The following is a 23,704-nucleotide window of genomic DNA, read 5'->3' on the forward strand; positions in this document are numbered from 1 at the left end:
AATCAAACAAAAAAAAAGAAACTACTCCTCGGAGAAAAACAAAGCTATCGCCGAAGAGGTGAAAAAGCTACAAGAGGCAGGCTTCATCGAGCCATGCATGTACCCCAAGTGGTTGGCCAATGTGGTCATGGTCAAAAAAGCGAATGGCTCATGGCGCATGTGCGTCGATTTTACTGATCTGAACCGAGCATGCCCAAAAGACTGCTATCCCCTCCCGAGGATAGATCAGCTAGTGGACTCAACCAGCGGCCATGCATTGCTAAGCTTCATGGACGCCTTTTCAGGGTACCACCAAGTGTTCATGCACCCCGACGATAGAGCGAAGACCGCCTTCATCACAAGTGCGGGAGTGTTCAACTACAGAATGATGCCCTTCGGATTGAAAAATGCCGGAGCCACCTACCAAAGACTAGTTGACCACGTCTTCGCCGACCAAAAGGGAAGGAACGTCGAGGTTTATGTGGACGATTCCATAGTAAAAAGCGTGAAGGAAGAGGATCACATCAAAGACTTGGCTGAGACCTTCGCCAACCTGAGGAAATATAACATGAAGCTGAACCCGAAGAAATGTGTCTTCGGGGTAAAGTCAGGGAAGTTCCTCGGATTCATGGTGAGCGAAAGGGGAATAGACGCGAACCCGGATAAGGTCCAGGCTGCGCTAGATTTTCCCGAACCGAAGACAAAGAGAGACGTGCAAAGGCTAATAGGCAGGTTAGCCGCACTGTCGAGGTTCATATCGAAAGCTTCGGATAAGGGGGCACCCTTCTTTAAAGCTCTCAAACCTAAGACCCTCCCAAGAGGAGAAGCAGAACCCATCAAAAAGAAAGGCGTCCCGAGGAAAGTGGACCCCGAGTTGACATGGGAACAAGAGCAAAGAGACGCATTCCAGCAACTAAGGGCTCACTTAGCTCAACTACCGACGCTAGCCAGGCCGAAGGAAGGGGAAAATCTGTACTTGTACGTCGCAGTCAGCTCCGGAACTGTAAGCGCAGTGCTCCTCCGAGAGGAGGAAAAGAAACAATAGCCAATCTATTTTACCAGCCGAACCCTGACAGACGCCGAAACTCGGTACCCACTCATTGAGAAAGTAGCATACGCGGTGGTGGTAGCAGCTCGGAAACCGAGACCCTATTTCGATTCCCATCAAAGAAATGATGCTTACCTCGTTCAAATGGAACTGAGCCATTTGAGTAGGGTGGTTCGCCTCCCGCCCAGGGACACGCCAAGTAGGGATGCCCCGAAGCATGTTCTCCCTAGAAGCGCTGGGGCCAATCATGGACTCGGGGTGCGCCTCGGGGTCCTCACCCAGAACAGAAGCACGAGCAAACCGAGCCATGGTGTCCCTCACCTTCCGAGGAACCCTCCGGATCGGCACGTCGAAGGAAGGGTAGGCCAGACGCTCCAACACCGAAGTAGATGTGGAGCCCAAAGTCTCGCGGAACTTCCTCTTCAGTCCGCGTTGAGGGCCAAGCTCCCCACCTTCGGGAACCTCAGAGTCAGCACCCTTGGCCGCCGAAGGATTACCTTCCTCAGCACCCGATGAGGTAAGGTCGACAACCACCTTCGGGGGATCTTGCTGACCTTCGGGGAAGCTTACTCTTGAGGCTCGGCGGTGGACCCATCTCTCCCTTCTGCCGAGCAAGATAGCGTTCGCCCGCTTCAGCTAAACTGGGATCCGCAGCAACAACCTACCGAATTCTCTCCCCAGTCAGATAAGGGCGACGACTCAAAAACTCGAGAACTTTGGGACTAGGAGTTACCTTCGACGAAGAAGCGAATCTCTTCTTCAACTTGGAAGGAGACCTCTCCTTTCTGTGCTTCTTAGGAGAAGCCTCTTTCTCCGAAGCTTTCCTCTTCTTTAGCTTCTTCGACTCCTACAAAACAAAAGGGTGGGGCGGATGAGCAACGACCAAAAGGCCGAAAAAGGCAAGAAGAGTGCGAATGTAAGATCGCTCACCTCGGGAGCGACGAAAGATGGAGGAGACGAAGCAGAGGAAATGACAGGCGTAGCAGCTGTTACCTCTGGTCCCTAAGAAAAATAGGCACCGAGGACAGGGTCAAAATCAAGACTACAAGAACCCACAGAGTCGAAGTCTAAACCAAATGAACGAAATAATCAGCGTTACCGGATCAGAGGTAGTTACCAATTCAGGAAGCACTGTCCGCCTCGGGACAGTTTCTCCAGGGTTCTGAGAATCCTTAGGGTCGGCCCGAACGTCTTCCAGATGCGCGAGAGAAAAACTCGAGAACTCGTGATCCTCGAGCTTCGGCTGGAGGATTCTGCGCCTTGAAATCGTAGGGAGGGCAACGAACGAGAACCTCTTCGCCGTTGAGCTGATAACCAAGCACCGTAGGGTCAACAGCCTTCTCGCCTTGATCTACACAAAAAGAAGAAATAAAAAAGATGAGATTCAAAGGGATAAAGAAAGGGGAGGCCAACACCCCAACTGAAGCTAGATCTCAGCAAAGAAAACCTCACCCCTGTCATATATCCTACTGAGACCAGCAGCAGCAAGGATGACCTCCCGTGTGATATAATGCAGGTTCGGAAGCCAATACATCGGCTCCCGAGCCGTCTTGGCTTTAAACCACTCCAGCTGCATGGCGTGGTCAGGATTCTCTCGATCAACAGGGCCAACCCGCGACATCGAAGGGTCCGGCTTCACGAACCACTTCGGCGGTGAGAAGTAGTGAGGATGCTTCGGATGGACGGGAACACAAACCAACAGCCATCGCTCTTTCCACCGTGGACCGAGGATACGTAAGGAAAAGCGGTCATATAAAGATCCTCACCTTTCCGTTTATTCTTGTTGTTGATGGCCCACCAACCAGCCTCGGCATTCGCGTGCCTCACGAGCTCATGCATCTCTTTGAAAACCTCGACTGACGGCTCGTAGCCAAGGTAATCGCACATCCAGCGATACCCCACAAGATGGCGCATGGACTTCGGGGTCAACTGACCCAATGAAACGTTGTACTCCTCCAGCACACGGGCGATGAACGGATCCAAGGGAAACCGAAGCGCGAAGTCGAAGTGGTGGAGATACACAGGAACGTATTCCGCCGGAGTACGAGTCACCCTCGCATTTTTCTGCTTCGGGAGCTCGCACCAATAGCCCAAGGCATGTTGAATGCCATATAAATCCTCGGCAAGCCGATGATACCTTCCTTTCTTGGCATCCACCAGCCACTTCCCATCAACTGCCACTCCATCAGGGCCAGCAATCTCGGACTTATCCTCGTAGAGGCTAGCAAGCCTCCCCAAGGGATCAGCCTCCTCCCACCGCCTCGGAAAGAGCGAGCGGATAGGAAAACGACCTGTCACGCCAGCCCCCTGACTTGACTCAGCACGAGCCTCATTCCCCAAATTCTCTTCGGCACCAGCCTCAGGAGATGCTGACCTCGGTCCTTCGGAAGCAACCCTATCCTCCTCCCCACTAGAGGAGGACACCACACCAGACTTCTTCTTCCATCTTCCCCCAGCCATGGCAAACATAGGGAACGCCGAAGATTCACAGAAAGGAGTAGAAACAGACAAAACCGAAAACGGAAAACAAATTACCTTCCCAGAAGCGGAAATTGCCGATGAAGTGAACGAAGTAACGTCCCGAAGAAAATTCGCAATGAATATGCAAAGATCTGAAGAAAACACCCAAAGAAATTGCCGGAATTATGAAGATATGAAAACGTTTGAGTGAATAAAGTTTGAAATGAAGAAAAAGATGCGGTATTTATAGGCCACGTCCTAAAAACCGCCCAACTTCCGCTCTCCACACTTGTCACTCATCCGCGAACCCGCATCATCTTCCCTTCGAAAAAAGAGAGGACCTTTGGACTTCCCACAGTTGGAAACCCACCCATTTAATGCAAAATGGGCCGGGTCTGGGGGGCATGTTGTTTGGGCTCCCAATTGAATACCAATTGGGCCATTAAGTCCAAAGCCCAAAGGCTCACAACAACAACATCAAACCCACTACAGTCCAAAAGGCTATTCAGCCACCAATCAAGGCCCAAGGCCCACTTGCAATAAATAACCTAAGGGCATTTATTGTACAAACACTATAAATAAGCCGTCATGGCTCACTTACCAAGGTACGTCCATTTCACGCCTTAAGACTACTCTTCTAGGGAATTTCTCTCTCTAGAATCCGAGCATTGTTCTTACTTAGGCATCGGAGGGGCTTTCCTCGGAAACACCCCCGAGGCTAGTAACTTATCTTTTGTGCAGATTGATTTGGACACAACACGTTCGAGCTAGCAGGATCTTCAACACACACAAAAGGGCCTTCATTCGAAGCCCATTGTTTCATCCACTTCAACACCGGAACACTACCTAATATTTTCTCCGTTTCGACATAATGGCTATACTTTATCTTTTCACAATCAACGATGTAAATATTTGAACTTAATACTAATATATTTAATTTTGTATTTGTAAAAAAAAAAAATATTACGTTGCCTGGGACTATATGTGCTTTCCCAAAGTTTCTGGTGGCCGGAACCTTAAACATATTCATACATGGAACAAGGCTGCTATCTCTAAGCTACTGTGGGCTTTAACCTTCAAGACAGACAAGCTATGGGTTCAATGGGTAGATACTTATTACATTAAGGGCAGAGAGGTCAGCACCTTAGCAACCCCTTATTCTGCTTCCTAGTTGCTAAAGAAAATCTTGCAGGATCAACTTCTGTTTAACCCCTTCTAGCTAGGGAATTTTGTTAATGTTCCCTGGAGAACGGCTCCGAATTTGTGTGCACTCACAAATCCGAATGGAGTTAGAGCATATGCCCAAAACCGAGAGCAATTTGAGAGAGAAAGAAATGTGTTTTAAAGAGTAACGATGCTTGTTATGATCTCTGTGTGTAACGAATGAGAAAGAGATTGATTAAATAATCAATCTCCGGGTATGACAACAGCCAAAAACAGGCAGAACTATAATTATGAAGATGTAACGGCTGTCATTAAGGCTAATTAAACCAATGGTTACGTAATCAATTACAGAATCTCGTAACAAGGTTTCAACCAAACATACCGGTAACAAAAAAAAAGGTAAGCCCCACAAAACCCACCCCGCACATCGCATCATTCCCAAGAGCCTAAGGCCCACAACCAGTGCCCCGAGCCCGAGTCGGCCGGCGTGCATGCGCGTGTGTGTGTGTTACATGTCCATCCATACCACTCTCACACTTTCTCAAAATAAGAGTTACACCCTCAACCCAATATATAAACAAAGAAGAAATGAGGAATTCTTTCAATATGGGACAAAAACACTATCCACATTTTTACACTCTTTTCTTTTGTATTTTCCAACGAGAATTTCCAACAATCCCCCACAGGTTCGAAAATGTGAAAAAGAAAGAAAAGAAAGAAATTGGTTTTGGACAAAACATAAAAACTGAATAAGTGTCAATGTTTTTCGACTTGAATTAACACTTCGTGACATTTGAGCTATGATCTCTTTCATACCAAGTGACTTTCATATTGAATTTGATAGAGAGTTAGAAACCCACCATTCAAAGCACGCAACTGAGTATGTCTGATATTCTGACTCTGCGAATAAAGGGACGTCTTATACTAGCCATACGTCCGACCTGGCCGGATATGCTCATATGTGCTATAAAGAATAGCTCATATCGCAATTCTCATAGGAAGCGGTCACACTTCCACACCTACGTAGGTGAATCTCATCAAGTGTGAGCTACCTTCACACCACCAAAAATTTGGATATGGGTTCATTAAGAGCTATATGCTCAATCTCTTTCTGATTGTAGCACGCACATGATAACATCTAGGGGATGGACAAAAATAAAAATTGTGCTTTCGAATTATATCATAAAGCCCATCCCTTCCAATGTTTCCAAAACTAATTTTCATTATAGGCCTTTTCGTTTACGGTTATGCTTTAATTTCATTCATTTCCGACTTTCCACAGTCTAGTGATATCACTCCACTTGACAATAATTCTTTGACGGCCTTATGCCTCAAACGAATATGTCTATCATTCCATTGTAAGCATTGTTGACTGCAACAATGATTGCAACCGAAAGAGATGGCTTACCTTACCGTGAAACATCTACAAGCACATTTCTCAATCATTTTGCCTCGTAACCTGCCAACTCAATAACAATAAGTTCATATTCTATATTAGTCATAGCATCCAGTGCAAGATTGCTTGCCAGATTTACGAGATACAGCTCCACCCCATAGGGTGAAGACATAACAACTATTGGAGTGAACTTTATAATTGTCAGATACCAAATAGGCATCACATGATCCATCCAACACTCTTGAAAATTTGGAGTAGTGCAAACTCCAATCCATGGTACTCACATGGAACCGAAACAATTATCTTATAGCATCCCAATAATCATTACTTGGGATATGATTGTACCTGCTCAATCCACTCACAGACTAATTAATGTCAAGCGTGGTGTAGTTCAGATGAAAATTAATGCTACCAAATCTTACATATTCAGATTGACAAACTAGATCACTTTAATCTTTAAGTGGATGTTTGGATCAAAATGAGTCTTAACTTGATGGACATCAAATGAGAAAAACGTTTTAAGCAAATATTCGTCTCAAACTTGTAATGTATTTGCCAAAATTTCGTCTCAACAATTTTGAGACGCCGTATTTTCGTCTCAAATCCCTCCCTAATTCATCATTCAGGGACAAATTTGGACTTTTTGGAGACGAAATTCCTCGTCCCTATAAAAAGATTATTTTGTAGTGAAAGAACAAAACCAATTACTCCTTGTACATATAAATGTGATGCAAGTTAGATTGATTATGCTTCAAAGGCAGGCTAATTAAAGTTGTATTTTCCTTCGAAGTTAACTAAGAACTCTCTCAATTTACTTCTTCAACTAAACTTCATCGTTCTTAATTAGTCTCTTAATTTTGTTACTAGCTTTATTTTTAGTAGAGATATTTGGCGCCTAAATTTGAATAAAACCAACTTACCAAGTATGAAATTATGTTAGAGTTTCGAATAACCCTAATCACAAGTCATTATTTTCAGTTGATTAATCATCTTAATGCTTCTTCTATGCTTTTAAGTCACATCAGTTCTTTGATACTATTGGTCTATTTAAGTTGCGGTCCAACTAACTTAAATTATGCAATTACTACAAAACTTATACAACATTATTATTCACACGTTTACAAGATCGAGTTTCCAAGCTGTTCATGTTGTGTTGATCATCCTGGTTCTTATTAGGTTTTCTTCATTCCTCCCACTTCCTAGTTCATATTCGTGGCGGATCTTGACCAAAATATTTCGAGAATTAAGGTTTGAAAGTTCAACATCTTCTGAATATAAAGGCATTCAATCGATATCACCTGCATACGCATATAGTGCAATAAATTTATTGTACACCAACATAAGTTTTAACCAATCTTTTATAATTTTTACCTAGTTTTTTGTACTCTCTCCCTCTCTTTTTGTTCTTTACATTTGGTATTTTCCACGCGTTTTAACGATTAATTAATTTGCATCGAGATTACTCAATTTTTTTATTCAAACAAGATAAATTACGTTTATTTATAATGTTTTCACTTTTATCAAAATTCTGATATTGAGAAATGAGAAATTTTTAATGTCCCAATGGAAAAGTGTGAGAGATTAAAGAACCAAATGAATTTAATTGGTTAAAATAATAATTGAACACAAATTTTGATAGAACACTGAGTCATTTATGTGATAATATAAAAAGACATGTAAAAAACATTTTGAAATACCCAAAAAGGAAAACGTAATGAACAAAAAGAGATGGAGGGAGTAACTTTTAATATGTTTTGGTTAACTTTTATGTTATAAAACAAAATTTGATATATAAACATTTTAAAGGTTAAATGTTCATTTTAATTTTTGGAATAAATCATTTTTATTAAAATGAAAAAACTTATCACTAAAAAATAGATAACTTTTACCCGCAAATTGGATTATACACCCGGGTGCACAGTGAGCACTGCGTATCCAGTGCAAAACGACGTAGTTTTAAGTATTATTTACAGTAATTTGAAAAAAATAAATTAGATATCCTTTTTTTTTAGCAAGGAAGTTGAATAGAATCTTTTTAAAATATTTTAGTTGGGAAGTTTTGAAAAAAAACGCATTAATATAAAATTATCTATGTTAAATTAGAGGATTTGATTTTCTATAAATTTGAACATGTTATCATTCCAAATTTGTTGTTAAAAGAAAACATATTTCTTATATTTTTTCATGTGTTTTGGTATTTACTTTTTCTTAATATTTTTCATGTGTTTTGGTATTTACTTTTCTAATTTTTATTTTTGTATGAGCATGAAGATGACGTACATTAGATTATAATGTAGGTAATTTTGTTATTATGTGTTCTTTGAGTTTGTGTTATAAGTTATTTGGATTGAATTATATGTTCTTTAGGTTTGAACCACATGTTCTATGGGTGTATATGCTTTATGGATGTATATGTTCTATGTAAATATATGTTCTATGAGTTTGAACTATAAGTTCTTTCTACTTTAGTCTGGAATGTTCTTCCACTTGTTTACGAATTCTTTGTTTTTATTCATGAAGTTGTTGATAAGTTTGAAGATTTGTTGATGTTTTTTTAAAAAAAATATGCTAAATTTATGGGATAAATTGTTATATTTTATCAATGTTCTTTGTATTTTCCTTTATGCTCTTCCTATTATCTATGTTCTTTATAATTATCCTTTATATTTTTTCATTTAAAAACAGGGTGCACGGTGATCATTGTACACCCGGGTGCATAAACCACATATTAAACTTTTACCTATATATATATAAGGTAACTTTTAAAAAAAATTTGAATTAACTTTTACTTCGATGTACATATTTATTATACACCACTTATAAATAAGATTTAGTGACTTAAAAAAATGGAAGTATTTGTATGTTGTATGTGGTTTGTAAACGCCAAATAAGGAGTCCTTTATCCACATAATAAAAAAATTTGAACTACTTCGTGATCAAGGGCCCATGTCTCATGGGCCAACATGCCTCATTCGAAGTATGTAGTTTGTAGGCAAATGAAAATATTTTATACTTTTTGTTAGAAATGATTTTTTCTAGAAATAAATAAGATGAATTAATTTTATTTTTTCATTAAGACAAATTTAATCTATTATTACATTCATTTCTAAAAGTTCTTTACGTTTTGAAATATGTTTCCAAAATATGAAAATTTTGACCGTAAATTCTCACTATTATTTATATCAAAATGTTATCATGTAAGATCTTGTTAGATTGGTCTCGATATATATTTTCATAATACCAACTTTTTATATTTTTTTCACATACAAAATTGGATATACTAGTGGTTAAATATTAAATTAGAGTTCGTGCAAATAATAAGCGTAATGAATATTAAAAAACGGAGGTAATAGTAAGGTATAATAAATATTTTATTGGGGACATCAAAAAAGTCAAACACATCGAGTGTGTCTTTGGAGTAGAATAGAGATACTCGAAGGTTAGATATGATATGATTCAAACTCACCTTCTCTTGATTTTCTAAACCCAATACCATGAGTTTGAGTAACATATTTAAATTTAATAATTTCTTAATTTCTTAATTGAACACAGAGTATGAATTTCACCTTTCTAAACCCATAGCTGATACCCTAACCTTTATGAATTATGAGCCAAACACCCTTGTCAATTCGTAGTTGATTGTCAAACAATGTCATAATTCATAAATAGAATAAAAAGTTACATTTTGGCTAAGAATAGTATGTTTGATGAAAGATTAATCAGATGTTAAGAGTTCAATTACTTAATTAATTTACATGGTTAGTTGGTTACACTAGAGTAAAATTTAATTACTTCTTGTAATGCAGCTTAGAAGAGTAATAGGCATCCAAAGGAACAACATCACAAAACAAAAATGGAAAGTTACAAAATAAGCAAAACCCAAATGTCAGAGGGCGAAGAAAGAGTCAGAGGAGAGCTAGAGATGGAGATGGACAAAGAAAAAGATTTAGAAGTAGAAATCAAAGAAGAAATATATCGCCTCGCACTACGCCTTCATCGCCTATACCAACACCAGAGAGACGAGCATATTTCTAGCAAAGCTCATCACGTCGACAATCACGACCACGACCACGACCATGACCATGATCACGACCACGACCACGACCACGACCATGATCACGACCACGACCACGATCACGACCACGACCACGCCAACAACAACAACAACAACAACAACAACAACAACAATAACAATAACAACAATAACATATACAACTTATACGGAGTATTTTTGGTAATGTCATAATCGTAAAATTTCACTGTATGATTTATTTACTATCTGTTTATTTGTACTGATGAATAAGTGGCTTGATCACGAATGGCTTTGTTTAGTTTTTCAAGCTTTTGTTGATTTTTTACAAAAATAAGTAAAACGTTATTTGTTTGTTTATTTTGTTTCATTTATTTTTATGTTATTACTAATTTTTTTTTTTTTTTGGTGTGTGTATGAGTCATAATTTAATCTGTCTATGAATGATTTAAAAGTTGTTTCTCTATATATAAAAGACTAGAGAGAAGTTGAGTACATATTTGGAATAAGTATCCATAAAGATAGATCGAAAAGGTTGATTGGACTTAGCCAAGAGACTACTAATTTAAACTACTTCTTCCATCTCCATTCTATCAATGTGGGATAATTCCCAACAACAAAACTCACCATATAAAAGACTACTCTAACAGGACCCAATAAAAGAGAGTCGGTTAGTCCACGTGTTCTAAGATGGAAAATGTTGCTTGAAAACAAAACATAAGTATCAGTAGTACGTATATATTGCTTTAAACATCCATATGAAAGTGGTAATTAGAACCTTCCTTTACCTTATTTTACAACACAAATTGCTATTATAACAATGGATTTTAGTCGTTTAAAGTTACATAAAATAATAATCAACCTATAGTTTGTTGAAGATGATTGGAGCGTCGAATTGAGGTTTAAGTGCTCCAATGGCGGATGGAGCATGAGCATAAGACGGCGAAAGTTCAAAAGAGAAACGTTGTAGAATCAAAGCTAATGTCATTTTGGCTTCAATCATGGCAAAATTTGATCCAATGCATATTCTTGGGCCCCACCCAAATGAGAAAAATGACATGTTCCCTTTCGTCGCCTTCGAGATTCCTTCACTAAACCTTTCTGGCTTAAATTCTTTAGCATCATCACCCCATAGTTTTTCATCTTGTTGTATAAGGAGTATTGGGAGGTTAACTAACACACCTGCAGGTAAGAAGACATCTCCGACTCTAATATCTTTGTTAACTGTACGGTTTAATTCTAAAACCGGGGGATATAACCTAAGTACCTCTTGTAGTATCATGTTAACCTACAAAGATAAAACAAGCTAAGATGTTAATTACTTATAAACATGCGTCTTAATTCAGTAGTACGTACTCCCTCCATTTTTTTGTTTGTGTTATGCTCAACTTTTATATTTTAATCAAAACATAATGATGTACATTGATATAGAAGTTAAAGGGTAATGAACTAATTAAGTATCCCATCATTAATAAATTAGGATGTTATGAACGTAAATAAATTAATTAAAAATATATAGAGAGTCATATAAGAATTTTATTTATTCATATAAAGTAAAATTAGGATCTCAATGTAAATAATAATAAAAAAAAATAAAAAATAAAACATAGAAAAGCAAGGAGAAGACACACGACATGCAAACCTTCATGTCTTAAAATAGTAGTGTCAATATTTATAACACGCGCGTTATAATTTAGAATAGTGCATGACTTTAGTATTTTTCTTTTTAAAATGATGATTAATACTTTACTTGATAAATTTATGTGAATGACTATAGGTAATTTAATTAGCTAGAACATATACCTAAAAGATGAAAATAAATAAAACTTTAATATAACAACTATTTCGAATCGATAGAGATTAACCTTTGAACTTACAATTTTAAGATGATTTAGTCCTTGAAAGTCAGGGTTACGATTTCCAAACGTGTTTAAAACCTCTTCACGAGCTCGAGCTTGCCAGTTTTGATGCCTTGCCAACATGATTAGTGTCCATACAAGTAACGTAGAAGTGGTGCCTTGACCTGCTAAGTAAAATAACTTACTTTCATTTATCACTTCTTCAATTGTTAACTCAATGCGATGTTGTAATTGTTTTTTATTTCCGTGTCCAATGCCTACAAAATTTGACTCCAATAGTATTCCTAATAAGTCATCCTTTGGCTTTTCTCCTGCTTTAATTGCTTGCTTTCTCTTTTCAATAACACCTTTTAGTAGGGTGCGGATTTCCCTGTCAAGTTCCACTATCCTTCGGTTTGCCTTGGTTGGGACAAATCTAAAATACAAAAAAAAAAAAAAAAAAAAAACAAATATAATTAGAGAAACATGAAAAAATCACAAAAATTGTTAACCTGGTTCAACTAAAATCAATAGCAGATTAGCGAATCTTGAACAATTTCGGCCCTATTTCGTTCATTATTATTAAAGGAAAGGAAGAGAAAAGAAAGGAAGGGAAAAGAAAAGAAAATAATGGAAAGGAAAGGGATTTTATTTTCCTGTGTTTAGTTTAAGGGAAGGAAATGAAGGGAAGGGAAGGGAAGGGAAAAGAAATATAAATGACAGCTTTTAATTTTGTCTTTCCTCTCAAATTCCTCCAATTTTGGCAGGACAGAAAACTTAAATGTTTACAAATGATCTTTCCTCTCATTTTTTCTCTTTTCCCATCAAATCCTATGTAATTTATATAACCAAGCACGGGAACATAATAAAACCAATTCATTTTCTTCTTTTCCTTCCAAATCCCCTCAACCAAACAAAACCTTCATGAAGGGAACCAGTAGAAAAATTAAAATAATTGAGCATGAAATTTATGTCATTATACTCAAATTTTAGGGGGAACAAAACTAAAAATGCATTTCGAATATTTTCGCACGGATGGGCCAAACCCGCCCAGGCCACAAGGAAGATACACCACTGAGTGAAATTGTTACAACCACATTGGACCCAAAGAAACGCACAACATATAAATGTTGCATAGTTCATAGCTCACATGCATTACAATTCACAAGTCCTAGGGCTCCCTTATAAAATTTCTTAAAAGAGAAATCCTATGTCCAAATTAATTTTTTGGTGTTAGCACCCGGTTCACCCTTAGAGCTAATTCGGATTCGGGGCGAGTTCAGGGTGGATAGGTTCCAGTCCCCTCCCAATTGTTATTGCGGGGGATCGAACACGGGTTATCTCTACCAAGTTCAGCACTAATCACCACTGAACCAACAAGCAATTGGTCCTATATCCAAATTAATGAAAGTCTAATCATAACACAATCCTAGTATGGGTTGTTTCCGTTTCCGTAACCAATTCTTGCCCCCCTAGTCCCTACATTAATGATCTAATTTTATTATTATTATTATTATTATTATTATTATTATTATTATAATGTTAAATATTACTATTAATTATTATTATTAGGATTAATTGACCAGAATAATCCCAACTTTAGGTAGTTTGCTTTTAATAATCCCAACTATAAGTTTTTTTTTAATAATCCGAACTTTTACACCTATTGACTTTTAACGGGCCTAGCAGGTAAGTTACTTACTGTAGCAGGTAATGTATGGCGTGGCGCTGACATGGCAATAGAGAGTTAGTTTTTTTTTCTTTAAATGCATTTATTCCCCCTTATTTATTTTCCTTAATAAATCTCCTTATAACCCTTGTTTCTCATTTCGTCATTTTCTTTGATTCTCCACCCAAAATTTTAAATGTTTTCAAACCTCATATTTTAATGTGACATTTAATAGCTGAACGAAGTAAACCTCATATGTTAGATCCAGCGGGTCATTTTCAGGTTCAAGGGGGTGTATTCCTTTGGGTTTTTTTTAAAGGATACAGAGTTCAATTTATTTAAATGGGTTACTACCAGTAACTTAATAGTAGTAACAAGGTTGATGACCTTTGATTTCAGTTATTTGAAAGGGATACAACCATAGCAGAAATGGTGGTTACCAAATGAAGCACGATGAAGATGATGTAGTATGATTTAAGTTTATTTACCTGCCAAATTAAACAAATAACACAAGGTAAAAACAAAAATGTCAAAATGAACCTCCTTTTACAATCAAAAAATTGTCAAATTACAATCTAAGGTTAAACATACGAGCATGGAAGGTGTTTGATTTTTGTTTTTATTTTATTTTACAGCAGATGAAAAACAAAAAGGGTTTAACTTTGGGTGAATGGATATTGAATGAATGACGTGTACCAAATTTTTTAGAGAGAAACTAAAAGCCCAAGTCCAAGTTTGCAAGTGTTTACCATTTTAACAGGTTACCGGTTTTTGGGATTGTTAAAAGTCATTAGGGGTAAAAGTTTGGATTATTAAAAAAAAAACCATAGTTGGGATTAATAAAAGTGAATCGTTCAAAGTTGGGATTTTTCCACTCAATTATTCCTTATTATTATTGTTATTGTTATTGTTATTGTTATTGTTATTGTTATTATAAATCTAATGCTAACAAAGTCAATCACAATTAAAAATAAAAAATAAAAAAAATGGAAAGCCGAGATACAATATGGGCCCTCACTCCTCTATCTATAGCAAAGCCTATCCTGGTGAAGATATGAGCAGCGACACGAGCCTCAATGTCTTGAGTCTTAGAGAACTTCTGAACCTGCTTCAACAATGTAACATCAAGATAAAGGAATTGAAGAAAACCATAACCAATTTCCTGACAACTTGCTTCGTACTCAACCCGCTTTCGATTAGCCGCATTAGTCACAACCCGTCCATGGACAAAGCCAGACAACCCAGATTGTGTCTAATGAGAAGATCTTGTCAGGCCGGTCAACACACACATCCAGACCCCGTTCCCAAGAATGGAGTAACACGTGTGCAGCTCGGAGAGCTCCATCGTTCCCTCCAGACAGTTTCATATAAACATATTTCCTTTCCAAAATCCCAGACCGAAAACAAACATCAACAAGGGTGACCCGAACAACATTATGCCTATGTTTAATACCCATAATACCAGCACACGACACTCATGATCACCGAAGATATACCCTGCAAAAATCCTGGAAAAAGAAAAACATGGTGTCGAAATAGAGAACAAAGGAACACCCAACCGGTAACACAACACACAACGGTAAGTCTTAGCATTCATTCCAGTCCCAAACCCGATATGGGGACCGCCTAAAGCCAAGCAGAGGTGTGATCTCCCTGCTGCGATTTCCACACTTCCGATTGTCGAGGAGATAAAGAAAAGTTGGATTCTGCAGATGCAGTAACCTTTGTGAAATATATATCTGCCAATTATTTCATGAGTTTAGGGGCAGCGACCTTACTAGATTACTCAAAATTTCAGACTCCACAATTCTATTAAATAGGCTCAACGCATCTTCAAAGTCTCGACCAAGACCAACAATGCCAGCATATCGTAGAAGCTTTGTCTGCAAACAACAGACTGTAATCGAGAGGCAAGAAAAACATAATGATGAACATTACTTGCGAAATAAACATTAAGCCCCCCAAACGCAAAAGGTAAGGTGGCAAGTCGCCACTACCAATCGCTAAACCCAGGCCCCGAAGCAGTAACAATACGCTCCAAGGAAGATAAGTGCCCCATCGAATGTGCGTTGAGCTGCCTCAAAATAGAAGGAGGAAATCTACTCAAAGAAAAGTAGAGTTTTAGAAACTCTGGTACATGCCCTAAGTAACAACAAATAATACCAGGATCATCAAGCTTAACAACCATATCCATAAGCACAATGGTCTTGGCCTGTCACCCTCTGCATCACAAGCTCACCACTAAAACGGAATTGGAACAGGCGGCACCACCAAGAAACTTAACAACATGCAAAGTTCGATTAATATTAGGGGGAAAGACACCCGCAAGCCTGCTTCGAGGGTCTTCTATAGGCCAAAAAACTTTGATTTTTTCCAAACTGAGAAGTAACCCGAAATGAGGCGCTTCCTCCATAATCAACTACAAAACATTCCCCACCACCAAGATGTCACCAATAATGGTATATTCATCCAAATACCACGCTTAAAGACATACATCAAAATAGTCTCTGATTTATAGACCGGGGGTTGTAAAATCAAAGTAAAAAGCAGATGACCAAGGGTATCACCCTGCTGCACCCCTTGAGACGACCATAAGGTGTGATCCCCATAATACAATCTGGCTAGATTAGAGTAGAAGAATTTAATCCAATGCGAAATGACCGGACAACAAAGATGAACTTCACGTAACATGACCGCTCGATCAACTAAATTGAAGGCATTTTGAAAATCCACCAACAACATTGAAAGATCCATATCAGTATCGCGATCTTTGATCAACCGATTCACATAATGAAGAATTGCCTCACCACTTACAGAAACCCCAACACCAAATTGAAGACCATAAAAATAACTTCTCGAAGACTGGCCAACCATAACAGCACCGACCTTCAAAACCAGACGCAACCAAACAATACCCACAGCTATAGGTTGAATACCACCATCGGGCTCGACAAGAGGTGTCAGAGGAGCACTAACAATATACTCTCCCAAATCCATAAGATATTTTCCAGTCAGAAATAGAGTCACTAACTCATCTGAAACAGCCACAACAACACCACTCAAGCAATACATAAAGTGTTGAGCTCGTAAACCGTCCCTCCCACATGATGTTGCCACGTGGAAAACTCTTAATCCGGTCCAAAACAACAGCAGAAGTAGCGATGGGATGATGGTGATCAACAGGTATGTCACGCAAGGATGGAGCTGGAGAAGAAGCGTGTTTTGATAGATTTTGTAAATCCGCGAGAGTAACCTCATTATAATGAGCAATGCCAGAAGAAGAAAGAACCCGGACTACGGCGGGGTAATGGCCATCACAAATCTTCCTACGACACTGCTTGATATTACGCTCTTCCAAATCAAGGTCTTCGTCAACATCTATCAATTGAGGGGATCCAGCTGCCAAAGTTTCCCGCAAAAGCAGCATATTATCACCCGCCTCACTCCAAATACGAATATCATTAGCAATGCTCTCTTCTTGCCGTTGTCGTTTAACGGCAGATGAGCACTCACGATTATTATTATTGCTGTTTATTATTGTTATTTTTTATTTTTCTTATACTATTCATTCAGTTCAGTTCAGCTTCATTCAGTTAAGTTAAGTTCAGTTCAGTTCAACCAAACAAGCTCAGAAGAACATGGCCTTCGTAACTTATACGTAGTTGTGGCCTGTGTGATTAATGCTATACTAGTATGTTAAAAATTGAATACTATGCACTGGAAATTCTCTAGCTTAATCAGATACGAAAACATATATCCATAATTAATTTAGAGTTACCTCCAACCAGGAATATAAACTGAATTGAAAACTGGAACCGCAATCTGAATTTGTTCAGTTAAGAGTTCAAATATTCTCTTCCCTTCTTCATAACTACTTCCAAACGCAGCTCTAGAAATGAGATCAGCTGATAATATATGCAAATGTGACCACACTTCAATTTCAAGCGAACCTTTCTCCGATACCATTTCTTCCCACTCCTTGACCATACAATTAGAGCTTTCCCATAATGCGGGAATCATATACTGCAACAAGTCACCATAAACAGTTAAAAAGGATTAATAACTTAAATGTTGAATCATCTGGTTGCTTTGAGTATCATGCATGTCTGTTAAAGCAAATTGGATAATCAGATAGACTAACTAATAAAAAAAAATCAATACTCCCTCCGTCCCAAATTAGTTGTTACACTTACCTTTGCACAAAGTTTTAGGTGATAAGTGGTTGTTTGGTTATCAATTGTTATTTTATTAAAAAAGTAGATGTGATAGGACTTAGTGGAGTATTTTTTTAATTGAATGAGAGGGTGTATGGACAAAAAAAAAGTTAGTGGGAAGAGAGATATAATATAATAATTGTGGGGTCATTCCTAATTTAGAAGTGTAACAACTAATTTGGGACAGACGAAAAAGGAAAGTGTAACAACTAATCTGGGACGGAGGGAGTATCTATTACTATATATTAAAAGAGACCTAAGGAATAACATGTGTCAATTCGTGGTGCGATTTTTTCACGCCAAAAAAACACTTTCCCAAAAAAGTGTATCTGTTTTATTTTATTTTTATTCTCTACCTTTTTTTTTTTATAAACTATTTATGTATGGAAACAAAATTTAGTTTATAAATTATGGCATAATAGATACGACGTAATAATAATTATTCTAAATTGGTAATATTTTAGTCAAACCGCTATATTAATAATGAAAAATATATCACTCAATATTTTGGTCAAATTACCATATTAGCATTTTAAATATGCATATTAGATGAATAAATTTAAACGAATATGTTAAAAATGTTATAACTATGCAGTAGGTGGGGAAATATTCAGTTAAATATTTTGTGAAAAAATGATCAAAATCCGTGCATGCACATGATTTAATCTAGTTTTAGAACTAAAAAAGACCAAGGAAATATAAAAATAACCTTTAACTTATCCATGTGGAAAGCAGGAGTGAGGAGCTTCCTCCGATTAGCCCACATTTGACCCTCTAACATAACCAAACCAGAGGCAACTTTCTTTAACAGTGGATTTGTTACTGGCTTTTGAAACTCGTGTATCTTCATTAACACTTCCCTTATAAGCTCTGGTTCTGCAATGGTCACCAACGGCACTGGACCATTCCATACAAAGCATCTTCTTCCTGTGCCAAATAGGCATGTTTATACAAAGAATGAGAATAGATAACTTCTTGTATAAAGGGTATTTACGTATTTAGAGAAAAAATAACAAAAGGTCTTGTGCGCACAAGGTGTACAATAAATTTATTGTACACCCAGATAACTTTTACGCAATTTAGAAGGTGGACCATGGTGCACATAGAGCATGGTGCACCTTAAGAACACAAGTATATAATTGAAAGAACATCTGTTACGAGAAAAGAACATGGGTATTTTTTTTTATTTAGGTTTTTAATAAATAGTAAAATAATATATTATTTTTATAACAAAAAGTGAAATATTAGGATTTTTTGTCATTTAACACCTTAAAAAAATTAGTTTTTGTAATTAAACACCTTACTTATTTTTTATTATATTTAAACACCTTAAAAATTTAAAAATTTATAAATCAACTCCGCTTAACGATTTCCATAAGAAAAAAACGTTGATTTTTAATCATGCTATAACTTCCAAAGCATAATTTGATGGTAGAAGGAGTTGTTTACCACCATATCATGCCTTGGGAACTTTAGCATAGTTAAAAACTAATGTTTTTTCTAACAAAAATTGTCAAGTGGTGTTGATTTCTAATTTTTTTTGTTTTTTAAGGTGTTTAAAAACAATAAAAAAATAAGTAAGGTGTTAAATTACAAAAACTAGTTTTTTTAAGGTGTTAAATGACAAAAAATCCGAAATATTATATCGCATGTTCTTTTGCCGTAGTGTCATGTTCTTTTGCTTATGCACGTATGTTCTTTAAGTGCACCATGCTCTATGTGCACCACGGTCCATAGTCCACGGATTGTAACTTTTATGCAGTTTTTTGTAACTTTAACCTATTTTTTTGTAACTTTTATATTATAAAATTAAAAAGTTGATAGATAAACATTTTAAAGGGTTAAATGATTAATTTATACGGAGTACATTATTAGTGATTTTGAAGAAATAATTTTTATTCAAATGAAAAAATTTATCATTAAAAAATAGATAACTTTTACATATATAAATGTAACTTTTAAGCATTTTGAGTCAACTTTTATTCCGATGCACAATATTTATTGTAAACCCATTATAAATAAGAATTTGTGAAAAAATAATTGTTTCCAGGAAAATATTGATTGATCGAGAAAGGTTTTGTTGCAATGACCAGAATTTACATCCACTTCATTCTAAATTGGTGAATGTTATTAATTTATCGAGTCGTTCGGTATTTTTTTTTTTTCTCAAATTTCCTCTTTTTTATAAAAGAAAAATTTGTCAATTACTACTACCTACATAGTTAGAGAGTTTGTCAATTACTATCTAGCTTGTTAAAATTTGTCAATTATTACCTACCTTTTTAACAATTGATGTCATTTCTACCTTAATCCATATCCCGAGCAGTTAGTATGGTAATGAAATTATATTTAACCCTTATTATACTATAATCATTATAATTAACCTCAAAAAAAACTCATAAAATTAAATCCCAAAAATTACACAAAATTTTAAAAGAAAATTAAAAAATTCCAAAATTAATCGTGATTTATTTTTGGGATTTTTTTTTCTGGAACTGATCACTTTAAATTTTATTATGAACGAACTAAACCAAAAAATTTTAAAAACCAAAATGATAAGTCCCGACAAAAATTCCAAATGTTTATTTTTAATACTTTTGGAATTTTAAAATTTTGGTTAATTTTTGGATAGTTTTTGGGATTTAACTTTGATTTTTTTGGGGGTTTAATTTTTATTAATTAATTAAAATTAAAGGCTAATTATAATATTATTAGTGGACTACTTGACCGGAATATGGAGTAAGGGCATTAGCAATAGCAAGGTTTGTGGAGAAGTTTTGAGGTTTGTTAACAAACCTACCTATGTTGGGTGAGTTTGTGTGAGGTTTGTTTTTACAAACCGGTTACTCTTTTTTACTTGGCAATTTTTTTGGTGGTCACTTGTCAAAATAAATGATAAGAAAATATAATTTTGCTTTTATTATTTTTTTATAAATATTAAAAAAGTGAAGTAATAATATAATATGTATTACTGGACCCCACATACAAACCATTTGATAGATTTACTATTATTGAAGAAAGGTTTACTATTATTGAAGAAATGTAGAGTTTAAGCATATCAACCATTGAATGAAAAATCAATAGTTCATATATTATCTTTCCAAAATTCCCCTAATTTTTTCTCATCAATATGAGCCATTTATTTTAAAATGTATGGTTTAAATATAACTCTACCTTGTAGAGTTTTATTAAAACTCTAGAGGATCCGGACTCTGTACTATGATGATGTGGAAAGAGAACAAACCTCCTAATTGTAGTAAACGATAATTTTTAACAACATACTCCTGAAGCAAATGAAAATAATTAAGAACAAAAAATGGAAGGTTAACTTATCACGTGGTACTACGTACTCCGTAATAAGCAAACTAAAATAGGTAATAGGTAGAATATTCTACATACTTCCTCCGTTCCGAAAATATCGCACCATGTTGACTTTTAGTCTTCTAATCATTACTTTGACTCTTAATATCTCAGATCGTGTCTAAGTAAAAATTATAAAAAATTAATATTTAGAAAACATGTATCAGTATGAATCTAACACGATCCCACATGAATAAAATTTCATTACGTGCAAATCACAAAAAATGACCAAAGTCGTAGTGTGAATAGTGTAAAAAAAACAAATGGTGCGGTATTTCCGGAACGGAGGAAGTACTACTATACAGAGTATATATGTTGAATATTCTAAAACAATGGGACAAGAATATAAGATAAAGAGAAAAAAGAGGAAAAGTTAAACAGGACTGATAAATTTCTATCCATTTGACTTTTATTTATCTCAACTTGTTACCCTTTGTTTTTAAATATGTATCACTTTTTGATAAATGGTGTTCCTGGTATGTGTCCTATTTCCATCTTAATATAACTTATTTTAGCTTTGATTTGTGTTAAAAAGCTCTAGCTTATCAATGGTTATCTGTAACTTGTAACCCTGAAATAACTACTCCGTAAAAATAAAATGAGAAGAAAATATCTTTTTTAGTAAAATATTATTGCTCTATTGAATAATATTAAATAATATATAAGAGGAAACTAAAACAAAATAATACATAAATAACTAAGCAGAATGATAATCTATTAAAAAAAAAATCTTTGAGATAAGTTGAATAAACTTACAATATTTATTTGGGTAATTTAAGAGATCATATTACTTCAACCGTTATATAGATATCGCACCATCTTGATTTTAACATTATTCACATAAAATTTTATTCATTTTTCATGATTCTTATTTAAGAAAAAATTGTAGTCACGTGATATTTTGTTAGATATGTATTAATATATATTTTTTACATATACATTTTTTATAATTTTAATTTATACGTAATTTAAGATATTATATCTATACTAATATATTAAAAGGCGTTGCGAAAAAAGTTTATGTGTCATGTAGAACTCTCCTATTTACCTCACGTTTGGAGAATAATTCTCATTACCGTCTTAACCAACAATTAATTGTTGTTTATCCATGCACATTAATTTATAAACACATGTAAACATGAAGTCTAAAACAACTAAATCTTTATGTTACCTTTTATTTTTTATGGAATAAAAAATAGCAATTAAAATATTAGGAGAACAATGAATTAAACATGATATATATCATAAGTCTCATAAGCATCAACTACATAAATGCCATGCATATATCTTATTAATTTGAAGAACGTAGTTCCATTAGAAAATAAATTAAACGAATTGTAAGATGATCTAACTGAAAAATTATTTGGCATGATAATAAGTGACAGTAACGTACATGTGTAATTGATGAACTCAATGAATCTTTTCACTTTTATGGACTAAATGCATTTTGGTCAAATATTGAGTTGAAAAAGAATCTCCAATTTTAATTATGCAAAGTAGAAACCAGGGCATCGCCCGGGCCACACACTAATTAAAAGTTAAAATATGCGTTGAAAAGCGTAAAATCAACCATAGTGCAATATTTATATAAAAAACATTTAAATAAGATACACTTAACATCTTATCTTAAAACTGTTATTCGGCTTATCGAGAAGAAGAAATAAGAAGAAGAAGAAGAAGAAGAAAAAAACATACCATATGTGTTAAGAGTGTGAATGAAGAACGGGACAACACGTGGAAGAATATCATTGGACATAAGTGGCAAAGGAGGCTGTGATCTAGCTTCCATAGTCATAGAAGCTCTATCTTTGGTGTCACCATGCAAAAGCCTATAAGAATTACCTTTATACCCTTGGTTCCTAAGGCATTTCTCTAATCTCTTTGGCTTAAACCATATCCAATTTAAAATAGACCATAATACACTAACTAATACAACAAAAACCAACGAAATTCCTATTGATATTCTTGTTACTTCCATTTGTAGTTTGTAGATCGATGAACTTACACCAAGAGAAAAGGAGGGAAAGAGATAGAGATAAGAGTATTGTGGATGAGAATAGGTAGATTTCTATGAGTATATATATGTGGGGCTGGAAATAATAGAACCGTCTTTGAAGTTTCCATGAATTATAAACTCATCACCGCAATGGGCAAACATATCACGTATGATGACTTTTTGAGAGGTTTCTACTATTTTTCCAAAAGATCCATATCACTTTATTGATAAATCTTTCGTGATGACCAAGTCTTCAAATACTTTAACCAACACAAAATTAGTAGGAACGTAACTCACCTTCACAAGTTTAAGCCCCATAGTTATGTTATGTTCGAGAGTTATTCAACTTTTGAACTGCGTAATTAGATTGACTAATTTGAGATAGATGACGTTGGTTTTGTAAGTTCTTTAACTGAGCAATCCTCATGGTCAGCGGCAGATTCAGAATTTTTGTATCGGATCGGCGGCGGATTCAGGATTAATTGTCAAAAAAATTAAAATAACACTAATTCTTATTTACAAGGGTTGTACAATAAATATTGTACACAAG

General features: G+C 35.8%; 1 protein-coding gene and 1 long non-coding RNA gene across 2 annotated transcripts; one reads left to right on the forward strand and one right to left on the reverse strand.

Moving 5' to 3' along the window:
• Window positions 1-7,131: 7,131 nt before the first annotated feature.
• LOC110800625 (uncharacterized) lies at window positions 7,132-10,437 on the forward strand. The gene is made up of 2 exons (XR_002536707.2): window positions 7,132-7,295; window positions 9,854-10,437. It is a non-coding gene; the product is annotated as an uncharacterized lncRNA (long non-coding RNA).
• Window positions 10,438-10,799: 362 nt separating this feature from the next.
• LOC110800622 (cytochrome P450 CYP72A219-like) lies at window positions 10,800-23,458 on the reverse strand. Its single transcript, XM_056843192.1, has 5 exons — window positions 22,854-23,458; window positions 18,508-18,725; window positions 17,363-17,607; window positions 11,955-12,351; window positions 10,800-11,365 (listed from the first exon to the last, which is right to left on the reverse strand). Exons 1-5 carry the CDS (start codon window positions 23,134-23,136, stop codon window positions 10,940-10,942), a joined length of 1,569 nt encoding a protein of 522 aa, XP_056699170.1. The 5' UTR covers window positions 23,137-23,458; the 3' UTR covers window positions 10,800-10,939.
• Window positions 23,459-23,704: the final 246 nt, after the last annotated feature.

The sequence above is a fragment of the Spinacia oleracea genome, chromosome 4 (genome assembly GCF_020520425.1).
Source record: "Spinacia oleracea cultivar Varoflay chromosome 4, BTI_SOV_V1, whole genome shotgun sequence".
Taxonomy (NCBI): Eukaryota; Viridiplantae; Streptophyta; class Magnoliopsida; order Caryophyllales; family Amaranthaceae; genus Spinacia; species Spinacia oleracea.